Source organism: Gordionus sp. m RMFG-2023, chromosome 1, assembly GCF_954871325.1.
Source record: "Gordionus sp. m RMFG-2023 chromosome 1, tfGorSpeb1-WG-v2, whole genome shotgun sequence".
NCBI classification, from domain to species: Eukaryota; Metazoa; Nematomorpha; class Gordioida; order Chordodea; family Parachordodidae; genus Gordionus; species Gordionus sp. m RMFG-2023.
In genome coordinates, this window is record NC_088775.1 from 21870347 (window position 1) to 21890268 (window position 19922).

General features: G+C 24.9%; 1 protein-coding gene and 1 long non-coding RNA gene across 2 annotated transcripts in view; both read left to right on the plus strand.

Moving 5' to 3' along the window:
* Positions 1-19922, plus strand: part of LOC135923045 (uncharacterized) — a 325197-nt gene that overhangs the window by 148419 nt on the left and 156856 nt on the right. The window lies entirely within an intron of this gene.
* On the plus strand, positions 5-18824 carry LOC135931829 (DNA/RNA-binding protein KIN17-like). Its single transcript, XM_065469135.1, has 8 exons — positions 5-115; positions 166-320; positions 369-576; positions 659-804; positions 2264-2383; positions 10774-10894; positions 17851-18264; positions 18510-18824. The coding sequence occupies exons 1-8, from the start codon at positions 97-99 to the stop codon at positions 18809-18811; spliced, it is 1485 nt and encodes a 494-aa protein (XP_065325207.1). The 5' UTR covers positions 5-96; the 3' UTR covers positions 18812-18824.

Consider the following 19922-nt stretch of genomic DNA (forward strand, 5'->3'; position numbering starts at 1 on the left):
TTCGATATTCAGCAAGGTTACCAACGCTTTTTTACAAGTTCAAATATTTTTTGAAACCTATTTCACCTATCTTTTTTATTTGTTATATTAATTGATATGGGCAAAGAAAAGCATGGTATGTTATATAATTTATTCTGCTAACTTAATATAAAACTTACTTTTTAGGGTTTTTTAGTCCTAAATCAATTTCTAACAGGATAAAGTCGAAGGGATTGCAGAAATTGAGATGGTATTGTCAAATGTGTGAAAAACAATGCAGGGATGAAAATGGGTTTAAATGTCATACATTATCCGAAAGTCATCAAAGACAGCTACTATTAGTATACATTTGATAATCTAATAGTTTATAAATGAAATTTCTTTTAAAGGTTGCTGAAAATCCCAATAAATATATTAGTACATTTAGTCAAGAGTTTAAGGATAGCTTTGTTTATCTATTAAAACGAAGATTTGGTACCAAAAGGGTTAAAGCAAATGCTGTTTATCAGGAATTTATTAGTGACAGATTTCATTTGCACATGAATGCAACTCAATGGACAACACTTACTGGTTTTATTAAATATCTTGGAAAACATGGTATATTAAGTTGTTCTATTATTTAATTGCTTGTATAAATTTTACAAAACAAATTTAAGAATTAATAAAATATTTTTCAAAGGTTATTGTAAAGTAGATGAAACAGAAAAAGGATGGTTTATTACATATATTGATAGAGATCCTGAAACTTTGAAAAGATTGGATCAATTAAAAAAGAAAGAAAAAATGGAAGTTGATGATACTGAAATTAATATTAAAATGATTCAGGTATCTTTTAGGATATTATAAATAATATAAAATATTCATAAATATAACAAAAAATTTTTAAAAGGGGAGTGGGAACTAGATTAAAATTTTCCTTTAATTTTATAGAACTTAAGGTCCACACATAGTAAGCCTTTGGCCTCTGTTTTATTTTAAAAAATAAATAATTTTGGGTTTTCATTTTTTTATTAAAAAATATTTTATACAAATTTTAAATTATTTTTAACTTTTACTTATCTCTCTTTTTAATTTGAGGATGGGGAGAGCAGGGAAAATTTTGTTAACTTAAGATAATATTTGTAAAAACAGTAAAGAGGGAACCCCTCCTCATCCACTTGCTTTTAAAAATAACTCATTGTTTAATACATTAGATATAATAATTAGATTTTTCATATTTGATTCAGAAATTCTGTGCAAATCAAATAATTTATTAGTCCTATATATATTCTTTTTCTCCATTTAAGTTAAGCTAATTTCCACCATGTTTTCCCTTCTCCATTTTTTTTTCATTTTGGGTTTTGCAGTTGGCATCTTCCTCTTAACATCTGTTATCACTTTTATCTAGATCATCTTAGGTCTTCCTCATGACCTTGATCCCCTTACTTTCATCAACATGCATCTCTTAATCATTTTTGTTTTTGGGTCATTCTATGGCAAATTGATTACAAATTGGCCAGAACCTTTTTATTTTTATAAAAATTTATATAAGGTTCATAAATTTTGGCCTCCTAGTTTTTATACTATAGTAGATATCTAAGGTTGAAGCATGAAAACTTATCTTTTTTTTTGTGGGTGTCTGTACTCATTAAAAATTATATTTATAATAAATCTAGTATCAAAGTAAAGCCAATACTTTTTATTTTAAAAAGTAAATGTAAAAAATTATTTATAAAATTTTCTATAACTTCCCATAATTTAATTAAAAATCCTCATAAAGAAAATTGTATATTTTAGATTTTTAGTAAATATTAGATAAACAATACTATTGCCATTCTATATGAGTAAAATAAATTTAAAGTGGAGCCTTTACGACTTCTAAACAAATTGATAAAAACTAGTAAAAAGATGAAAAATATTTTTTATACTATGGATGATGTTTTATTTTAATTAACTTAATATTATAAAAAGTTAGCTCATATATAAACATCCATATTTTTTTTACTTTGACCTTGAACAAATTATGCAAAACGATATGTCTTTGAGGAGCTAATAAAAATTTTCAAGAAAAAAAATACAAAAATTATATTAACCTATAATAAATTAAGAAAAAAAGATAATTTTTTTCCTATTGGCAAAAAAAGTGGCATCGTTTCATCTTTGATACACTCATCTTCTTACTGATATTTTACCAAATTTTTGAGAAATATATTCATGTATACATTATAAGAATTATTCAGGAAATAATATAAATGTTTAATAATGTGTCTTTTATACAAATTTATTTATATTTTTTTTTTCATAGAAACAAATAGAATTAGATAAAAGTAGAGGACAAAACAGTGTAAAGTCCTTTGGTGATTTGGAACAGAATCCATCTACTAGCAGTAAAGATGATGAAGGCAAACAAGAGATTGAGTATCAAGTGAGTTTAGAAGAATTTGTGTAATTTTATGACAAATCGATCAGTTACCATTTTAAAAATGGATGAAACTTGGTATTAAGGTTAAATAGATTGTATATTTTATATAAATTTAAATTTTATTGCCCTAGCTGAAATATATCCCTACTTATGGGCCTTCAACGTTTGATGAGAGCCTTTTCCTCTTTTAACGAATCTCAAAATAATAAATTTTTTGGTCTAAAGTAACAAATTATATATCATTTGTAGCCCTTAATCCTTAAGAAAATGCAAAAATTATTTTAAAAATTCTTTGTCATATTACTGGTAAAACACAAAAATATTTTTGTAAAGTACCCCATTTAAAACGACGAAATGAAATATATTTATTATAACCAATATTTTAAATATTTAGGTAAAAATATTAATGAAGAATATAAGAATTTATATTTTATTTTGTTTTTATATTTTTGGGAATAAAAAAATTAAGAGGGCGCTATAAAATTAATTATATATATCAGAGACCTGCAGGCCCGGCCCGAACAGGGCCGAGCCGTATTTTAAATTTTTTAAATATACCCGGGTCGGGCCTAAAAAATTTTTTTTTAAATATATCCGGGCCGGGCCTAAGATTGTTAAACCTGGGCCGGGCCTTAATATTTTTTATAAAAATTTTTACATTATGAGTTAATGGTTATAAGATTATATTATATTATAGTTATGATTAATATAATATTGGGTGATGGTTAACACTACCTAACACCCACAGATCGATCTAATTATTAATTTCCTGCAAATTTATTCAAAGTATTAATATATTTTTTTATAATTCATATCTAAATTTTTATAACATATTTTACCAAAACAATCAAATAAAGAAATATCTTAAATAACAATATTCAAGTATTATTAATATTATTTTTTATAATTCATATAAATTTTTAGTATATATTTTACCAAAACAATCATATAAAGGAATATCACTTCTTGAAGTTTGTAATACCTTTCAAAGCGAAAAAGGAGAAATAAAATTGATTTTACTTAATATAAAGCATTTTTTAATTGAAAAATTTGTTTTACACAAGTATCATTTTATTTCTCTTTTTCTCTGTCCCAAATTCAAGCAAATACGTATGTAGTCAGAGACAGATCGCAAGATGACGGAAAACTATATAAAAGATTATATTAAATTACAAGAGGCTCAGGAAGTAAATGAAATACCATCGACCAGTCAAATTACGACTGTTGTTAAACAAACTGAATCGTTTTATGACAATTGGGGCGATGGTAATTCTGGTAATATGTCAATACTTGATGATGAATATTATAATTACATAAATAAAAAAATAGATGAAACATTTAAGGTGGATAATTTGTTAGAGTGGTGGGCGGCTCCTCAAAGCGAATTTCCAATTTTAGCAAAATTGGCAATTCCTGCTTCAAGTGCAAGCTGTGAGCGGATTCCACTACGAGAATTCTTGAAGAAAGAAGAAGTAATCTTCAACCTGAAAAGTTAAATATGCTTCTCTTTCTTCATGATAATTTGTGAATTTTTAATATCTTTCTTGAGTATAGGGTTTCGTCAATCATGCTGGTTTTTTACTTTGCAAACTGTCAAATATTTATTGCATTTATTATATTTACCTTGAGACATGAAAGTTTTTAATCCAACATTTTTCATTATTTTTTTTTACAATATTATATAATACAATTATCTTCTTTTGTTAAAAATTTATATTATAAAATAAATTATATTAATATTGTGCAATTAGATTATATTTTCAAAATACTATTTATTATACATGCATTTTTTTAAATAGCGATTTATTTTTATTTTATAAATTAAATAGTAAATTAAATACAATATATTATATTCTCAAAATATTTTCCATTTTTATAAATTAAATATTAGTTTTATTTTTTTTAAATGCAATATAAAATATAGTATATACTCAAAATATTATTACCATTTTTATGAATATTAGTTTATTTTTATAAATGCAATATAAAATATAGTATATGCTCAAAGTATTCATTTTTATAAATAACAGTTTTATAATTTTTATAAATGCAATATAATATTCTCAAAATATTAGCTTTTTACATGTATTTTTTAAATAATAAGCGATAATACTCGCTGAAAAATATGGTAAAATACCTCATAGGTGAATTTTTGTATATACCAGGTCGAATATAATTTTAAAAATTCCGAGCCGGTCCTGAATTTTTAAATCGGGGCCGGGCCGTAAAAATTTTTTTTAGAAATATCCGGGCCGGGCCTAGAAAATTTAAAACTGGGCCGGGCCGTGCAAATGGTACCTTATCAGGTCTCTGATATATATTAAGGTAAAAAAACACATTTTTAATTTTTTTTAGTGTATACAATAATTTTATAGACATATTAATTTTTATTTATAATATAAAATGCATATTTTTATTTTTAAAATATATTATAATTATCTTTAAAAATAACGCCCTCTATAATTGATTTATTTCTAAAATTATAAAATAAAATCTAAATTCTTATTTTCTTTATTAATTTTTTTACTTAATATTTAAATATATTGGTAATAGCCATATATAATGAGTTTCATCGTTTCAAACACACTTTATAATTGATTTTTTTATTCCTAAAATTATAAAAAACTAAATATAATTTAAAATCTTATTTTTCCATTAATATTTTTACTTAAATATTTAAGTATATTGATAATAAACATATTTACCGAGTTTCATCTTTCCATATTAGGCCCTTCTCAAAATATTTTTTTGTTTTACCGGAAATACCACCACACTGCAGATATTTTTAAAATATTTTTTGCATTTTTTGAAGGAGAATTTTGAGGGCTAAAAAATCATATATGATTTGTTACTTCAGGCCAAAAATATTTTGAGTAATTTGGTATTCGTTAAAAGGCACTAATCGAACTTTGAAGGTATAACTCGAGATATATTTGAGCTAAAGCTTTAAAATTTTGATTTATATAAAATATACAATCTATTTAACCTTTATGCCAAGTTTCTTAAAAATGAGTATCAAAAATCACATTATTTTGGTCGATTTGTCATGGAATTACCCATTTATAAATTAATTTTAAAAATATATGTATTCATATTAAATCAGCTAAAATCGATTCTTAATGCGATCCTATTCTATTTTAAAAAATTTAATATGATAGTCACTAAAAAAATATAAAATTTTAATTTCTAACTAGGCTTATCTTCTGAGATATGGGCATTTTTAAAATAGCAAAAATTTCAAAATAAACTCCATTTAATTTTAATCTTAATTATTTAAATTTTATTATATAGCTCTATAACAGCCCCTTAATAGGACACAAAAATTTTTATAGTGAAAATCAGTTTATTATTAAATTAAAAAATAGCTGTGAAAAGAAAAATTATATATATTTTTCTTTCAATTTTTTTAAAGATAGACATTATGTTCTATTATATTTGTACAATCCTAGACTGGTATAAGCACTGGGCCAAGAGTTATCGCACTTTAAATAGTGGTCATTTGGCTAAAATCTTACATAAATATCAAAATATATAGTAATTTTATGATATTATGTCAACAATTTGCTAGTTGGATGAAATTTTGTAGTTTATTTTCCATTACTGGCAAATTAATATTCTGATTGTCAGAAACATATTTCCATTGTTACGGTTATTTTGAAAATTTCGGTTCGTTACTTACTACAAAAAATCATCTCATATTTTCAAAATGAATCAATCAAAATTTAATCTTTTAATATAAATACAAAATTAAATAGCAAAATTATTATAGTTGACATAATTATATCTTGCAAAAATTGTAATTCCAGCAGAAAGTGCAAAAGTGATTTATTTTGTGTAATATTAAAAAATTATTTACACATTTTAAAGAAAACCACAATAATATAAAAGTTAGTTTTAGAAAGTTTGCATTCCTAAGATCAAGAAACAACATTTTAGCAGGCGGGCCTGGAATACATGCAATGTTGCAGCTGCACCTTTCTTCAAAATTTTAAAATGATTATAGTGCAAAATATCCACATTCTCTTATAAAAGAGCATAATATTGCATAAAGTCTGCGATCTAGCCAGGGCTTGTTATTTATAGAAATGACAAATTTGTTTTGGCACTTCGAAACTTAAAGAGAGACTTAAGTTGTTTATCAATGCCATAGATTACATCACATATAATGGCTTGCGAGATCGTACCATGCTCGAAACGCTAACAAAATATACCCTTGATTTTGTAGAATATTTAATTTAATAATTTATTTCTTCGCAACAATTTTAATTCCTTAACTCATAAAAATTTAATTAAAATGATGAGAAATTTTTAATAATATCAAGCTCTACAGAGAACTAAGTTTTTATAGTTCAAGGTCATGCTCAAAGTTTTCCAGTCTGGAAAAAAAAGATTTGATAAGATTTTAATTTTTTTTTATTTCTTCTTAATATAAAAACAAAAAAATACTTTAATTACTTGATAATGATTTTGTGATCAAGGCAGAATAAATCTTTTTCGCAACTACACATGCCAAAACTTCTTACCTTAAGTTTTGGATGCATTTTATTAAGAAGTTAGCAGCTGGAGCAAATCTGCAACGCCCTTATGAAAATCATATATTAACAACTATGGACTTATGTAATTATGCAAAATTCCAGGGATTATTTATATTCGGGAGCAATGTTGAATATTTAAGCATGCAAACACATTTCGAAAATATATTTTTAACAGCAAATTCACGGAAAAAAAGTTTCATGCTTTTATTTTCTTGGAACAAAAAATGATAGTCAAGGTTTATTCAAATTCAATTTTTTTTATTGAAATGTTATGTATAATTTTCATCTTATAATTAAAAAAATATATATTTTTGTAATCTTTTTAATATTGGATTTAAAAATAAAGATTTAAAAAAATATATCAATTAAACAATATTTATTATAATGTTAACATTTTTATTCCTAATATTTTATTTTTATATTTAGGTGCACATAATAAAATTAAATTTAAACAAAAAATTTTCATTTTACTTATTAAAAAAAATTTGGACGTTGAAGGGTTAAAGATATTTTGGAATTTTTACGTTTTTAAAGTAATCATATCTCAGGAAGTAAGCCGAGATGGAAATTAAAATTTTATATTTTTATTAGTTAGTTACTACTAGTGTTGTTAAAGTTACTTTTGAAATATAACTAGTTACTAGTTACATTGGCAAAAATATAACTAGTTACATTTTTATGTAACTAGTTATTTTTCAAAATAACTAGTTGCATTATAAGTTACTTTATACATCATTCATAACGCATTTAATTACTGAACAAATTTATTTAATATAAAAAAATTATGATATACAAATTATAATCATTTGTTTAAAAAAAATATACAATATATTTATATAAAAAAATAAGTAAAAATAATCGGAAAATAGAATATTTACATTTACATCCTATATATTTGCATTGAAAAAAAAAATTTATTTTTCATAAAAATTTGAGTTTAATAAATGTTTATTTGCTTTTAACAACAATTGGATTTCAAAATTTTTATCTAGGAGACGCGCTCGTTTCTCTTTAAAGATGAGCTTTCCTAGACTGAATAAACGCTCTACAGGAGCACTTGATGTAATAACAACATTATATTTAATGAGTATTTTTAAATTAGGAAAATCGTCATATAAAGATAACGTGCTGTTATTGGATTTAATAAAATTTTCAATAAATTCATCATTATCAATAATATATTGACGTTTTAAATCAAATCCAACATCTAATGATGTTTATTGTGAACATGAGCCATTTGTGTTAGACTCACCGCGAGGTATTAAAGTAGTTTTAAATAATGGATGAAGAATTGCAGCGATTAAGTTATTATTATAAAGATCATGAAACCTATATCATTGTATTATTAATTTATAAATAATTATTTAATTTACCTTTTTTTAATACTAGCTATTAAAGCATCTTTTAAAGGTTGACAATATTTTAATTTTTCAACACTTTCCAGACAGATAAGTATCTGTGTTATTGTTGGGTTATAATAACCTAGATATGTATATTTTTCGCCTTCTAATATATCAATAGCTTTGGCTACTGGTTGCATAATCTAATTTTTTTTAATTGTAAATTATTTATAAGACATTAATTTAAATTTACATTACAATATTCTTTAATAAAATCACGATCTTGTGATGTAAATCTACACTAATTCATCACATAATAAATCAAAATCCAAAGGCATTTTATTTATAAGTGATAATATTTTAGATTAAGATGTATAAAAAGAACCTCATCTTGTTACAATGGGATATGGCAGCTGAGAATGTATTCTCTTTTTAATTAACTCAGCTGATGGTCCAGATTTGTTTTGTTTATTCCACAAACGTTGACATTTAGATATAGCAACCTTATACACTTTCCTATAATCCTCATTGTTTAAAAGTATTTTATTGGCATCTTGTGTTGCCACTAAGTTTAATGTGTGATAGGAACATCTTCGATGACTGGGAAGGTAGTCGAAGTCATTTATATTATAATTGGTTAGCCCAGAGAAAGACAATATATCTTCTATTGAAATGTATTCAATATCTGAATCATTATCTTCCTCCATTAAAGAAGATGGGCAGCTAAATATTCTAAGAAAAATAAAATATAAAGTAAATTAGTTAGGCATACCGAAATGCATTTGAAAAATTGGTAGCATTATCTGTTATTGTACAGATATTTTTATTTTGAATGTGGTATTACTTAAAAATAGCAGTTAATGCTTTGTTGATGACGTCATATGTATGCCTACCTTGTAGTCTTTGGCAGGCTAAAATAGCTGAACGCCTCTCCAATTTAGCGATATCAATCCAATGTACTGTTACACCATTATAGGAGCTATTATTTATATAACATAAGATAACCAAATGTATCATGTGCTTTAGTAAAAAATAAATATAATATTTACCGATTAAATGCTGTCCAACAGCTGTTGTACAAATAAAATTGGGCTCTAATAATTTTTCTATCAAAATATCCTTCATTTTTACAAAATAATTAGATATTCCTAAAGTTAAAGTTTGTCTGCATATAATCTTCATATTAGGTTGCAGAGTGTTTATTAGCTCAATAAAATCTTCATCATCACCGGTTGAATAAGGATGATTTCCATTTATTATATATTTAATTATTTGTGAATCAAATTTATCTTGGCTGATAACTTTAGTATTTGTTCCACCAAAGTTAATTTGAGTTTGTTTTAATTTTGATGTGGGTGAATTTTTCTTATTAATTATGGTTTGTTTAATATTTATAGATTGGTTATGGTGCTTTCTCTATAGATTTATATGTTAATATATATAAATATTTAATTAATATTAAATCTTATAAAGTTAATTCAATTAATGATTCTATATAATATTAAGTAAAGCAAAATCATGTTACATATTAAAATTTATAACTATTTAAGACAAGTTTAAACTTACAGAGATATGCTTCCATAGATTAGCTGTGGATGACTTAGATGATGAAATATATTTTTTATTTGGAAGACAAACGAGACATTTCACAATAATATTAGTTGTATCCTTTTCCTTGTGGAATTCAAAATATTTTTTAAAACTTGGCCAAGTAAGGTCCATTTTTCTTGCAATTCTTGTAGAAGGAGAATATATAATTTATACATCATCCTGAACCATTACAATATCATCCTCATCAAATGATAAATCAGACTCAGAATTCATATTGTATTCTGTTTCTATATAAGAAATAAAAAATAACACTACTTATTTAAGAATTTATTAGGCAAAAATGAATATAGTAAAATTAAAAAAAAATACATTACTTAATAAATTTCAGAGTATAAATATTGCCAGAAACTTTAAAGAAAATAATATGAATATTTTGTAAAGAAATATAATATTAAAAAATAGTTTATTTATTTCTAATTCCAAACTGTCACATTTACACAATTTAAAAAAAAATAATTTAATTTTAAAATTAATTTATCGCATAATATTAAAAATAAAAATAAAATGAATTATTTGAATATATTATTTAGATTTATATATATATTTTTAAAAGTAACTAGTTACTTTTACCAGTTACATTGGTAAAAATATAACTAGTTACAGTTAATAGTTACAATTTTTAAAATATATTGTAACTAGTTACCTTAACAACACTAGTTACTACCATCATACAAGTTTTAAAAAAATCGAAGGGGGTCGGGTTAAATTTACAGTTGATTTGCTATGGAATTAAACACATACAAGAAAGGAAAGATTCGGCTAAGGAACTGAGAACGAATCAAAAAAAATAATTCAAGGACAAGAAAGGAAAGTATAAAAAATATAAAATGAAGAGTAAAAATGATAATATTTTCTTTTTCTTAATTAAATATTCTAATTATATATATCCCTAAAAAATCATTAAAAGGTAAACAATGGCACTGATATAAATGTAAATTCACCAGATGACACGACTAAACTAGGTTTACTGCTCAGGGAAGTAGAACCTCAGACAGAAGAAGAAAGGATAAAAATTTCTTTCAAAAAATGTATTTTTTTTTCACTAATTACATTATTCGAATTGTTTAAAGCAATTTGGGTCTTAGTCAATATTGCCCAAATTACTACTTGAATCATTTTTTTATTTTTAAATATTAAAAATGAAAAGCATTTTCCAAAAACTAAAAAATGAATTTTTTAAAAATTAGTCTTTTAAGTCCTCGCCCTACCCACCAATGCTTATAATCATTCTACTCATAAGCTATATGAATCAAAATTTTGTGATTCAATTTAGCGGATTTATTAGCATTTAAATTTTTTTCCCCAACAATTATTAACAACATTTTGAACTTAGAACCCTTGAAACCGGATAAAATCTAAAACCCAGAACTTCTTGTTTATTTTTTTTTTGGAAGCAAAAATTTTAGGATTATCTTGTAAATTTTAATTTATAATAATGAAGATTAACATTAATATAACGTTTGTTGTTCAATGTTATTAATAACAAAAAATAACTTTTTTAAAAAAAATCAGAATTAGGAGAAAATTATTAGACTAGTGTTGGACATTGTTGCTCTTATAGAGGATAAAACCATATTTTCGCCTAAAATCGGAAATGGCATAAAAATCATACTGAACTATTGCTCAATCTAATACTAGATTTTAAAAACGGGATTTTTAATTCCCATGCTACTTCTCGAGCATTAATTTGTTAAACTTCATCCTCAAATATTTTAAAGAAAAAGTTAGATTTGAAATTTTTCACGATTCGGCCCACCCCTCGATAAAAATTCGTATACATACTAAGGTTAATATAATCTATATTTGGGCAAAATTTTAGTCTCCTAGCTTTTATACTTTTACAGATATCTATGGCCAATGCATGAAATAGTACTTTTTTTGTAATGTCTGTAATCATATTAATGATTGATTATAAATTGCACAATTATTTATAATAAATCTGGTATCAAAATAAAGCCGAAACTTTTTATTAGAAAATAAAAATTATTTTTTAAATTTTCTAGACCTCTTATTCCCAGATTTAAAATCCTCTTAAAGGAAAATGGGCATCTCAGATTTTTATATAATTTAAATAAACATTACTATTACCATTTTATATTAGTGTGATTGGAGCCTACGACTTGTTAGGAAAATCGATTAAAGCTAGTAAAAAATGAAAAATATTTTTTTATCTTATAAATAGCTTTTTATTTTAATTAACGTAATATTCATAATAATGTTTCTATATGATTACTTCTATAAAATAACTAATCTACGACGTTCCTATCGAACAGAAGAATTATCTTCATATTATATTATATACCACATTTTATTATGTATTTAAATTATAAAAATTTTATTAAAAGAAATTTGACACGATACTCCCATTTTTTTATTTTTCTGACAGGTCCGCAGCCTAGTAAAAAATTGAAAAACATCACTCGAAAGATTTTGGCATTCCGGCAGAATGACATTCAGTCATATTCATGAAAGATGTGCATGTGTCAGTATTGGATGCAGAGTGAAAAGACTATCATTGAGAGCCAGTTTACAGAAATTCCTTGCTGATCAAGTAACTAGAGGTTGGCGGCCGTGGAATTACGCGTGACACGATGGGTTACGGCGTGAGTGTGAATAAATTTTAAATTAGTAGGCGTGACAGGTCTTCCCAAAATTTTGTGAACATAAATTTCCCGTGAATCACGGAAATTTTAATTTTTAAAATTGTTTTGTATGAATATAAATTTGCAATCTTAAATTATAAATTATATTTCTTAATTTAATTCTTTTTGAAAAAGGAATAATTTTGAAAATAAAAAAAATTATGCATTTTATAAACAATATTTTTTTTCCCCATCTTATAAAATTTTAATTGATTGAAAAATAATATAAGGTCTTTAGCATTGGAAATTTGGTAATAAATTTAATTTCAATATGTTTTATTTTCATTTATCTTTATTATATACTTATCATTTGCACTCAAATTATAACCAATCAAAATTTTAACTTATTGTTTAAATTTTCTTATACTTACCTATAAATCTAAAAGATAATTTATGCAATTGCCTTATGCATGCTATTTAAAATATAATGAATATAACTGCATTCAAAGATGATGAACGAATGCCTTCATGTCATATATTAAATAACACATTTTGAAAATTACTTACCTGAAATACTTTAATTAGGTGTAAAAAAGATAGGCACTATTTTAAGCAATTTGCAGCAAACAGCAAGCTAAAATTTTTCATTAAGATATAATAAAGATAGAACTATGTATATATCATGATACAAAGTTACTTAAAATCATATGAAGAAATATAAGTTTGCCTACTTAACAAACAAGTAAATAGATTAGCGGCCATTATATCACACGCCAGTTAGATAATTTTTTTAATCATTATTCAAAGATTGCTCAGGTTCTGAGGGCAGATTCTCATCCCACTATAAATAAAGTTTATTGGAAACAAAAATTAATGAAATTTTACCAAACCTCACAAGGTGATGTAATCAAAACCCTAAAGAACAGGACACATCTCTTTTAAAGGAAAGATTTATTATGCAGCCACGACATAAGATAGGCTTAATTTTAAATTTAAATTACAAACGTCTTAAGTTTTTAACAAACGATGAAAATGCAGATACATATAAAACAACTTAAAAATGCTGAACGATTTAAAATTCAACGATATGCAAAGCAATCTATTATTTTAACTTTTCTAATTCATCCTGAAAAACTGTATATTCTAAATGAAACATTTCGAGATTTTTAGATGATTCTGAGAAAGCCTCAACATTTATCGATGAAAGTTGTGAGGATGAATCTTAAAGATTTATCACTCATAAAACAAATTACAATGACAATATTTTTAGTTTTAGAGGAAAAATAATTTCCTTTTTTGAGAAGATTAGTTAAGTTCGGCTTCTATTGAAAGGTTATTTTTTAAAGCCGATCACTTATTAGTGGAAAGACGAGCACGATTGAAATAAAAAACATGGACATTCATCTTTTTCTAAATAAAAATTGATTTATAAATTGTAATTATTTTGTGTTATTAATATTGAATTAGAGAAATAAAAACTGATAGAAAAAATTCAAAAAACGTAAAAGTATAGCAATAACGTTTTGAAAAATTTTAAAACACTGTGAATTTTTGGTCGTGATGATGGACGTGATCAAAATATTGTCTTTCATGAGCTGGCGGATCTGGTCGAATTTTTTTTAGTAGTATGCGTGAAAGGGCATGAAATTTTTTTATTGCCACCGTGACCGGGCCGGTTGTTGATAAAAATTTAGGTTCGCGCCTACCTCTACAAATAACATCACCAATCGATTTGTATAAATATGAAAAATATAATATAAACGGTATCGATGAATTTGTGGCACACGGCGAGTATGATGCAAAGGAAGTTATTTTTGAACAGCGATTTTCGAAGGCAAAATCAATTCAAGGAACGTAAAAATTATTTGCAGTGATCCCTTTGGAATTGGAACATTATCATAAATGTATTCGAGTGCGAATAAACTACAATAGAAAATTTTGTGTATGGGAATGAAAGCATTACATTCGGAATATATCGGGCTATGTGACATGCATGATTATATTAATACTTTATAATATAAATATTATTATAAAAACCTACTTTAAATACATAATAAAAATATGGTATATATTTTTTAAAAATATTTTTTCTGATAGATAAGAACTTCGTAGATAAGTTATTATATACAAATAATCATATAGAAACATTATTAAGAATATTAGATTTTTAAAAAAACGCCATTTATAGTATAAAAATATTTTTTTCATTTTTTTACTAGTTTTATCGATTTTGCATATGAAGTATTAAAGGCCCCACTATTTTTTTCATTCACTCGTAAAGAATGGTAAATAATTTTATATAAATTGGAGGTGTTCATTTTCTTATTTAGGATTTTATTTTATTCTGGCAATAAGAGATTAGAAAATTAAAAATGATTTTTTTGGTTTTATACTTTTATTTTCTAAAAATTAAAATATAGGCTTTATTTTGATACTAGATTTATTATTAGGCAAAATCAATTATTAATTTAATAATTGCAGACACTCGCAAAAAGATAATTTTTTATGCTTTGACCTTAGATAACTCCAAAGGTATGAAGCTAGATGGCTAAAATATTGCCAGTATAGATTATACGAGCCATAGTTAATATAAAAATTGAAGGGGGTCAGCCAAAAATCATATTTTTTTGAATGAATGCAATGACCCATTTCAAAAAATATTTAATAATGGATCATGTGAAATTTTTGAATCCCGGACCTGATCTAAATATCTTGGACATAAAGATACCTAGGAAAAAATTGCGTAGAAAAGGGGATTTTTTTAAAGAAATTTTTCATTTGTTCTATACGAAAAATTAAATATTTGCAGTGATAAATATGATAATATTGTTAGAAATCTTAGTTTTATATATGTTTAATTTGCTAAACAATGACAAAATTTTATTAAACCCTACTTTAAAATATTAACCTTAACCCCACATTCATAATGGCTAGCTATCATCTCTAACTCTTAACTAACTGTTGCTGCCTAGACTCAGAAAAATGGATCCCGCCTAGGAATTAAACCAGAATTTCAAAAATTATTTTATTAAGCTTTTACATAAGAAATATATATGCAGACAATTGTAAAAATCACTACATAAATTAAATCTTATATTTTTTTAGAAGATTTTACTAATTATTAAATTGTTTTAAAATCAAGTTCCTCACAAGCATAAATTAAATATTCTCCGATTTAAAGTTCGACGAATTTTTTTAAGGCATCCATTAATAAATAATAAAATATTTCCTTCAAATCCTTTAAAATGTCTCTCATAATCGCATGACCTATGATATTCAGCACTTTTAAGGCTTTTATTCTTCTACATTTTATGTTTTTGACTATTTTAAATCTGGAAGGAGAATAGGAAATAAGCTTGCAATGCAATCTATAGATTAATAAATGAATGAATTTCTCTTTGTATATTGAAGTATTATCATCACTTATATTTAGAATTATGTATTTGACCCGTCATGTTTTTTTAAGTCCATTAACTTTATTTTGTATATAATAGTAAAATGAATCTATAATATTAATTTTATATTTTTAAATTCATTATTCAATAACTAATGTGTAGCTCTCCATGGCAGATTCTGATTCATATTCAATATTATAATTTTCTTTAATATTTTTTAATCAATTTTAATTTTGTCAAGATCTTCAATCGATTTCTGTTTTAGTAAGTATATTTATTTAAATAGACCAATTCTCTCTCAAGAAGAAGTCGAGCTAGGAATTGTTAATAAAATGACACTTCTCTAAATGGGTATGGTGGACAAAGTTCATTCTACTAACTTGAGGCCGAAATCTGATTGTTTCTTATAAAAGTTGCTGCTTCCCACATAATTTGCTATTAAACATGCCTTTACTTCTGAAATTTATGATATCACGATATCAACTTGTAAATTGCCTAGTTATTGTATTGTATCACATAATTCATTGATTTCACTACTAGTGAATTGCGCCCCTAGATATTAGGGACTCAATAATTAATCAGAATTGTGGTCACATGTATTTATATCGTTTTTTTCTTTTTTCAAACGTATTTGTATTTTTCAGATTTTTTAGAGTCTTTGACCGTATTTGACTCATCCGGTCAATTGACTGAATTTAACCGACTTGACAACTCTGCGTAAATTATTGTTTTTAAAGTATAGATTGATATTTTTTATGATTTCTTATTTTTTTAATGATTTCTTATTTTTTTAGTTTATATATGTTTGTTTTGAATGTTTTTTAGCATCATAGGCGCCTCCCTGACTGATATTAAATTTTATATTGTATATTATACAAAATGCATTTGAACTATTTTGTTTATATTCTCTAATCCAAGAATGATGGGTTTCTAGGTATTGCGTTTAAAGTTATTGGATGTTGTACTTTTCCTTTTAAATGAATGGAATAAAAATAGAATCGAAAATAAATATTACACTAAGAGAAAATTTAATTTAACTATTCAAAAATCATTAACTGTATTAAACTTCTTATATCATTTTATATAAATTGGATTTTAAAAATTTTAAAAACTTTATTTCTCATTCAAATAAGATTCCTTTTCAGAATTAGAAGACTTAACAAGAATGTGATTTATTATATTTCGTTTTAAAATTATAAGATATTAAATATTGTGTTCCTTCTTTTTTAAAAATGAAAAGGAGAATAACATTACCATAAACAAGATGCCCTTTTAAATGTATGATTGAGAATTAAAATATAAATCATAGTATACGTTTCTGGTTAGATTAATTATTTCAAGGATTTTATGTTTTATAATAAATCTTGAAAAAGCCCATTTATTTCATGAAAAAATTGGAGAAAGTATAAATTAATAGATAGCGTATTTTAGCGTAAATAAGAATAAAAAATCGGGAGTTTGTCTTCCAACTGGGAATCGAATGTCCTGCCGTTTATTTTATATCGCTTAAAACATAATAATTTTTGGTTTCCACTTATTTTTTTATAAAAATTTTGAATTATATTCATTATTTTAAAAATTTTTATTTTCTAATTTTTCTTTCAAGTTCATTTTATAGTGATATAATTTATACATTTTTGAGGGGGGGGGGGGTGTATGGGGGGAGGGTTAATTTTTATAAACTTAATGTTATTCGAAAACATGCAAATCTGCTATAACCCCCTCCTAAGCCTAATATTTTTTAGTGAAGATTGGCACCTATACGTGAAAAAATTAATAATCATTAAAAAGCTTTGTTTTTTTATAAGTATTTAATAAAATTGGGGTATATTTATCCGCATCCTTATTCCAGGACATTTCTACTTAAAATATTCAGTGTTGGTTCATATGGTTTCATTTCATAATAAATGTTGGTTAAAAGAATATTTTTCTTTTTACCTAATCTGGTCAACTTGGTTATATAAGTCCCTTCAAGTCTTGCTATTATACAAAATTATTTTATTATAGCTGTCAACTCTACAAAATCATCGAATAATATCACAACTATCGATTCCCATGTAAGTACGTCCATCATAAATAAAAACATATGCCCATTATTCAAAAAGAGTACGGAAATTAAAAAAAAGGGGCAAAAGTCGCTAAATAGCGATTCTCAAGCCCGCTTCCCCAAACTTTATAAACCGGATCCCACCAATACGAGATGTCGTAATTTTGTATCTGTATTTGATTGGCTGATAGCAGGATGTATCGTTAAAGCGACGACCAATGGGGAGGCTAGGAAAATTTTGGTTAAATCGGCTGATTATAAATATATTGAAAAAGATGGAGTCAGATTTTATGTTACAAATATCAAAATTGCAGACCCAAAAAAGGGGAAAGAAATGGAAGAACAAATTGAATTAAGGGAAAGTTTAAATGGAGGTAATTCAATAATAAATTATATTATGATATAACAATTTGCACATATGTTAATTAAATAGTGGGCGAATGGCATATAAGATATGTTTAAGATATAGATGAATATTAACAGTATCAAAGTTTATTTATTATAAAATTTTTATTTAAAGGAATTAGGAATCTAACTTTCTTATTTTTAAATCATAATTTTTATATGTTATATCTAGTATTTATTAAAATAATTCTTTTTATTATATTTTGGAAACCAGATAAGTTTCCCCAGTCAACAACTATAGTAACCGTCATCCCAAATATAGGTAGAAAAATTATGGTGCTAAAAGGTCCTTATCGCGGTCAAATAGGCATAATGAATGGCATAGATGAAGCAAGTTTTTCTGTAATCATTGAAATAATATCAAATTCCAGTAGAAAAAGAAGACATTCTTCATACCGTGAAAATGACGAGAATATTGTCGCTAAATATTCGAGCAATAAAAATAACTTAATTCAGCTCAAAATGGCTTACGAAGATATATGCAAAATAGATGAGGACTTTATTAATAACTTTTAGCGTGTTTAAGGAAAAAGAGAGAGTATAATATTTGAAAAATGAAAGTTATATGAATTTGTTGTTTTCAGGATATTTATTTTATTATATATTATATGATTATTGTAATGTTATTGTTGTGGCCAATTATTTTAATTTATTGAGTCTTGCTGATGATAATATATACTCAAAAATTTGGATTAAAACATGATTGCCGTTTATATATAAAAATTAAGTTAGTTATTTAAGTAAAGCAATTAAGTTATCTATAAAAGAATAATAGATGATATTTAAGTTTCAATGTTGGGGATTATATGCGTTTTACCTTTTGGGTAGTAACTATGTAGTAATAAATAAATTTCGTTTTGGATAAGAATATTATAAATATTTTATGGCTCTTCTTTTTGTCGGTAACTATTATCTTTAAACCCTAAAAGGACGTGAGCGACGTACTGGGTATAGTTTAGCTTCATGGGAAATTAATATATTTTTTTAGATATTATAAAATTAAAACTTAAATATTTTTTCTTTCTTTAGCATAATTGTAAACTAGTATTTTATCATTTTAATAACATAAATGATGAGCCAAATTTTCAATAAAATATCAAAAGCAAAACAAATTAATGCAGCCTGCAATCAACTCTTAATAATCCATAATTTACTAAATATTCCTATTTATTTAACCCTTTTTATATAACAGATGCACCACAAAATCCTAGCATTTGATAGTCATAACATAATGGCGCAAAATATGTACAGTTTTTTTCATGCTTTCATTTTTAATTATTTGGACGTTATTATTTTTAAGTTTTTCTAAAATATCACTTGATTTTTATTAGATTTTTGTACATAATTCAAAAACAAGATAAAATTTCAAAAAATACATTTATTCTATTCATTTTCAAAGTACTTAAATTTTATGTCTTTGAAAGAAAATAGATATTTTAAATATCCAGATTAGGTCTAGCCTTATAAGCATTTTTTGTTATCATTTTTGAAAATGACCCTTTTTAGCTAATAATTTTTTTAAAATAGCTTCTTTTTTAAGCTCGCATTTTATAAATTTTAAAGAGGCTTGACCCACTGTGCCCCTCCATAGTGATACTACTGGGCTAGAGACATATTTTTTCAAAAA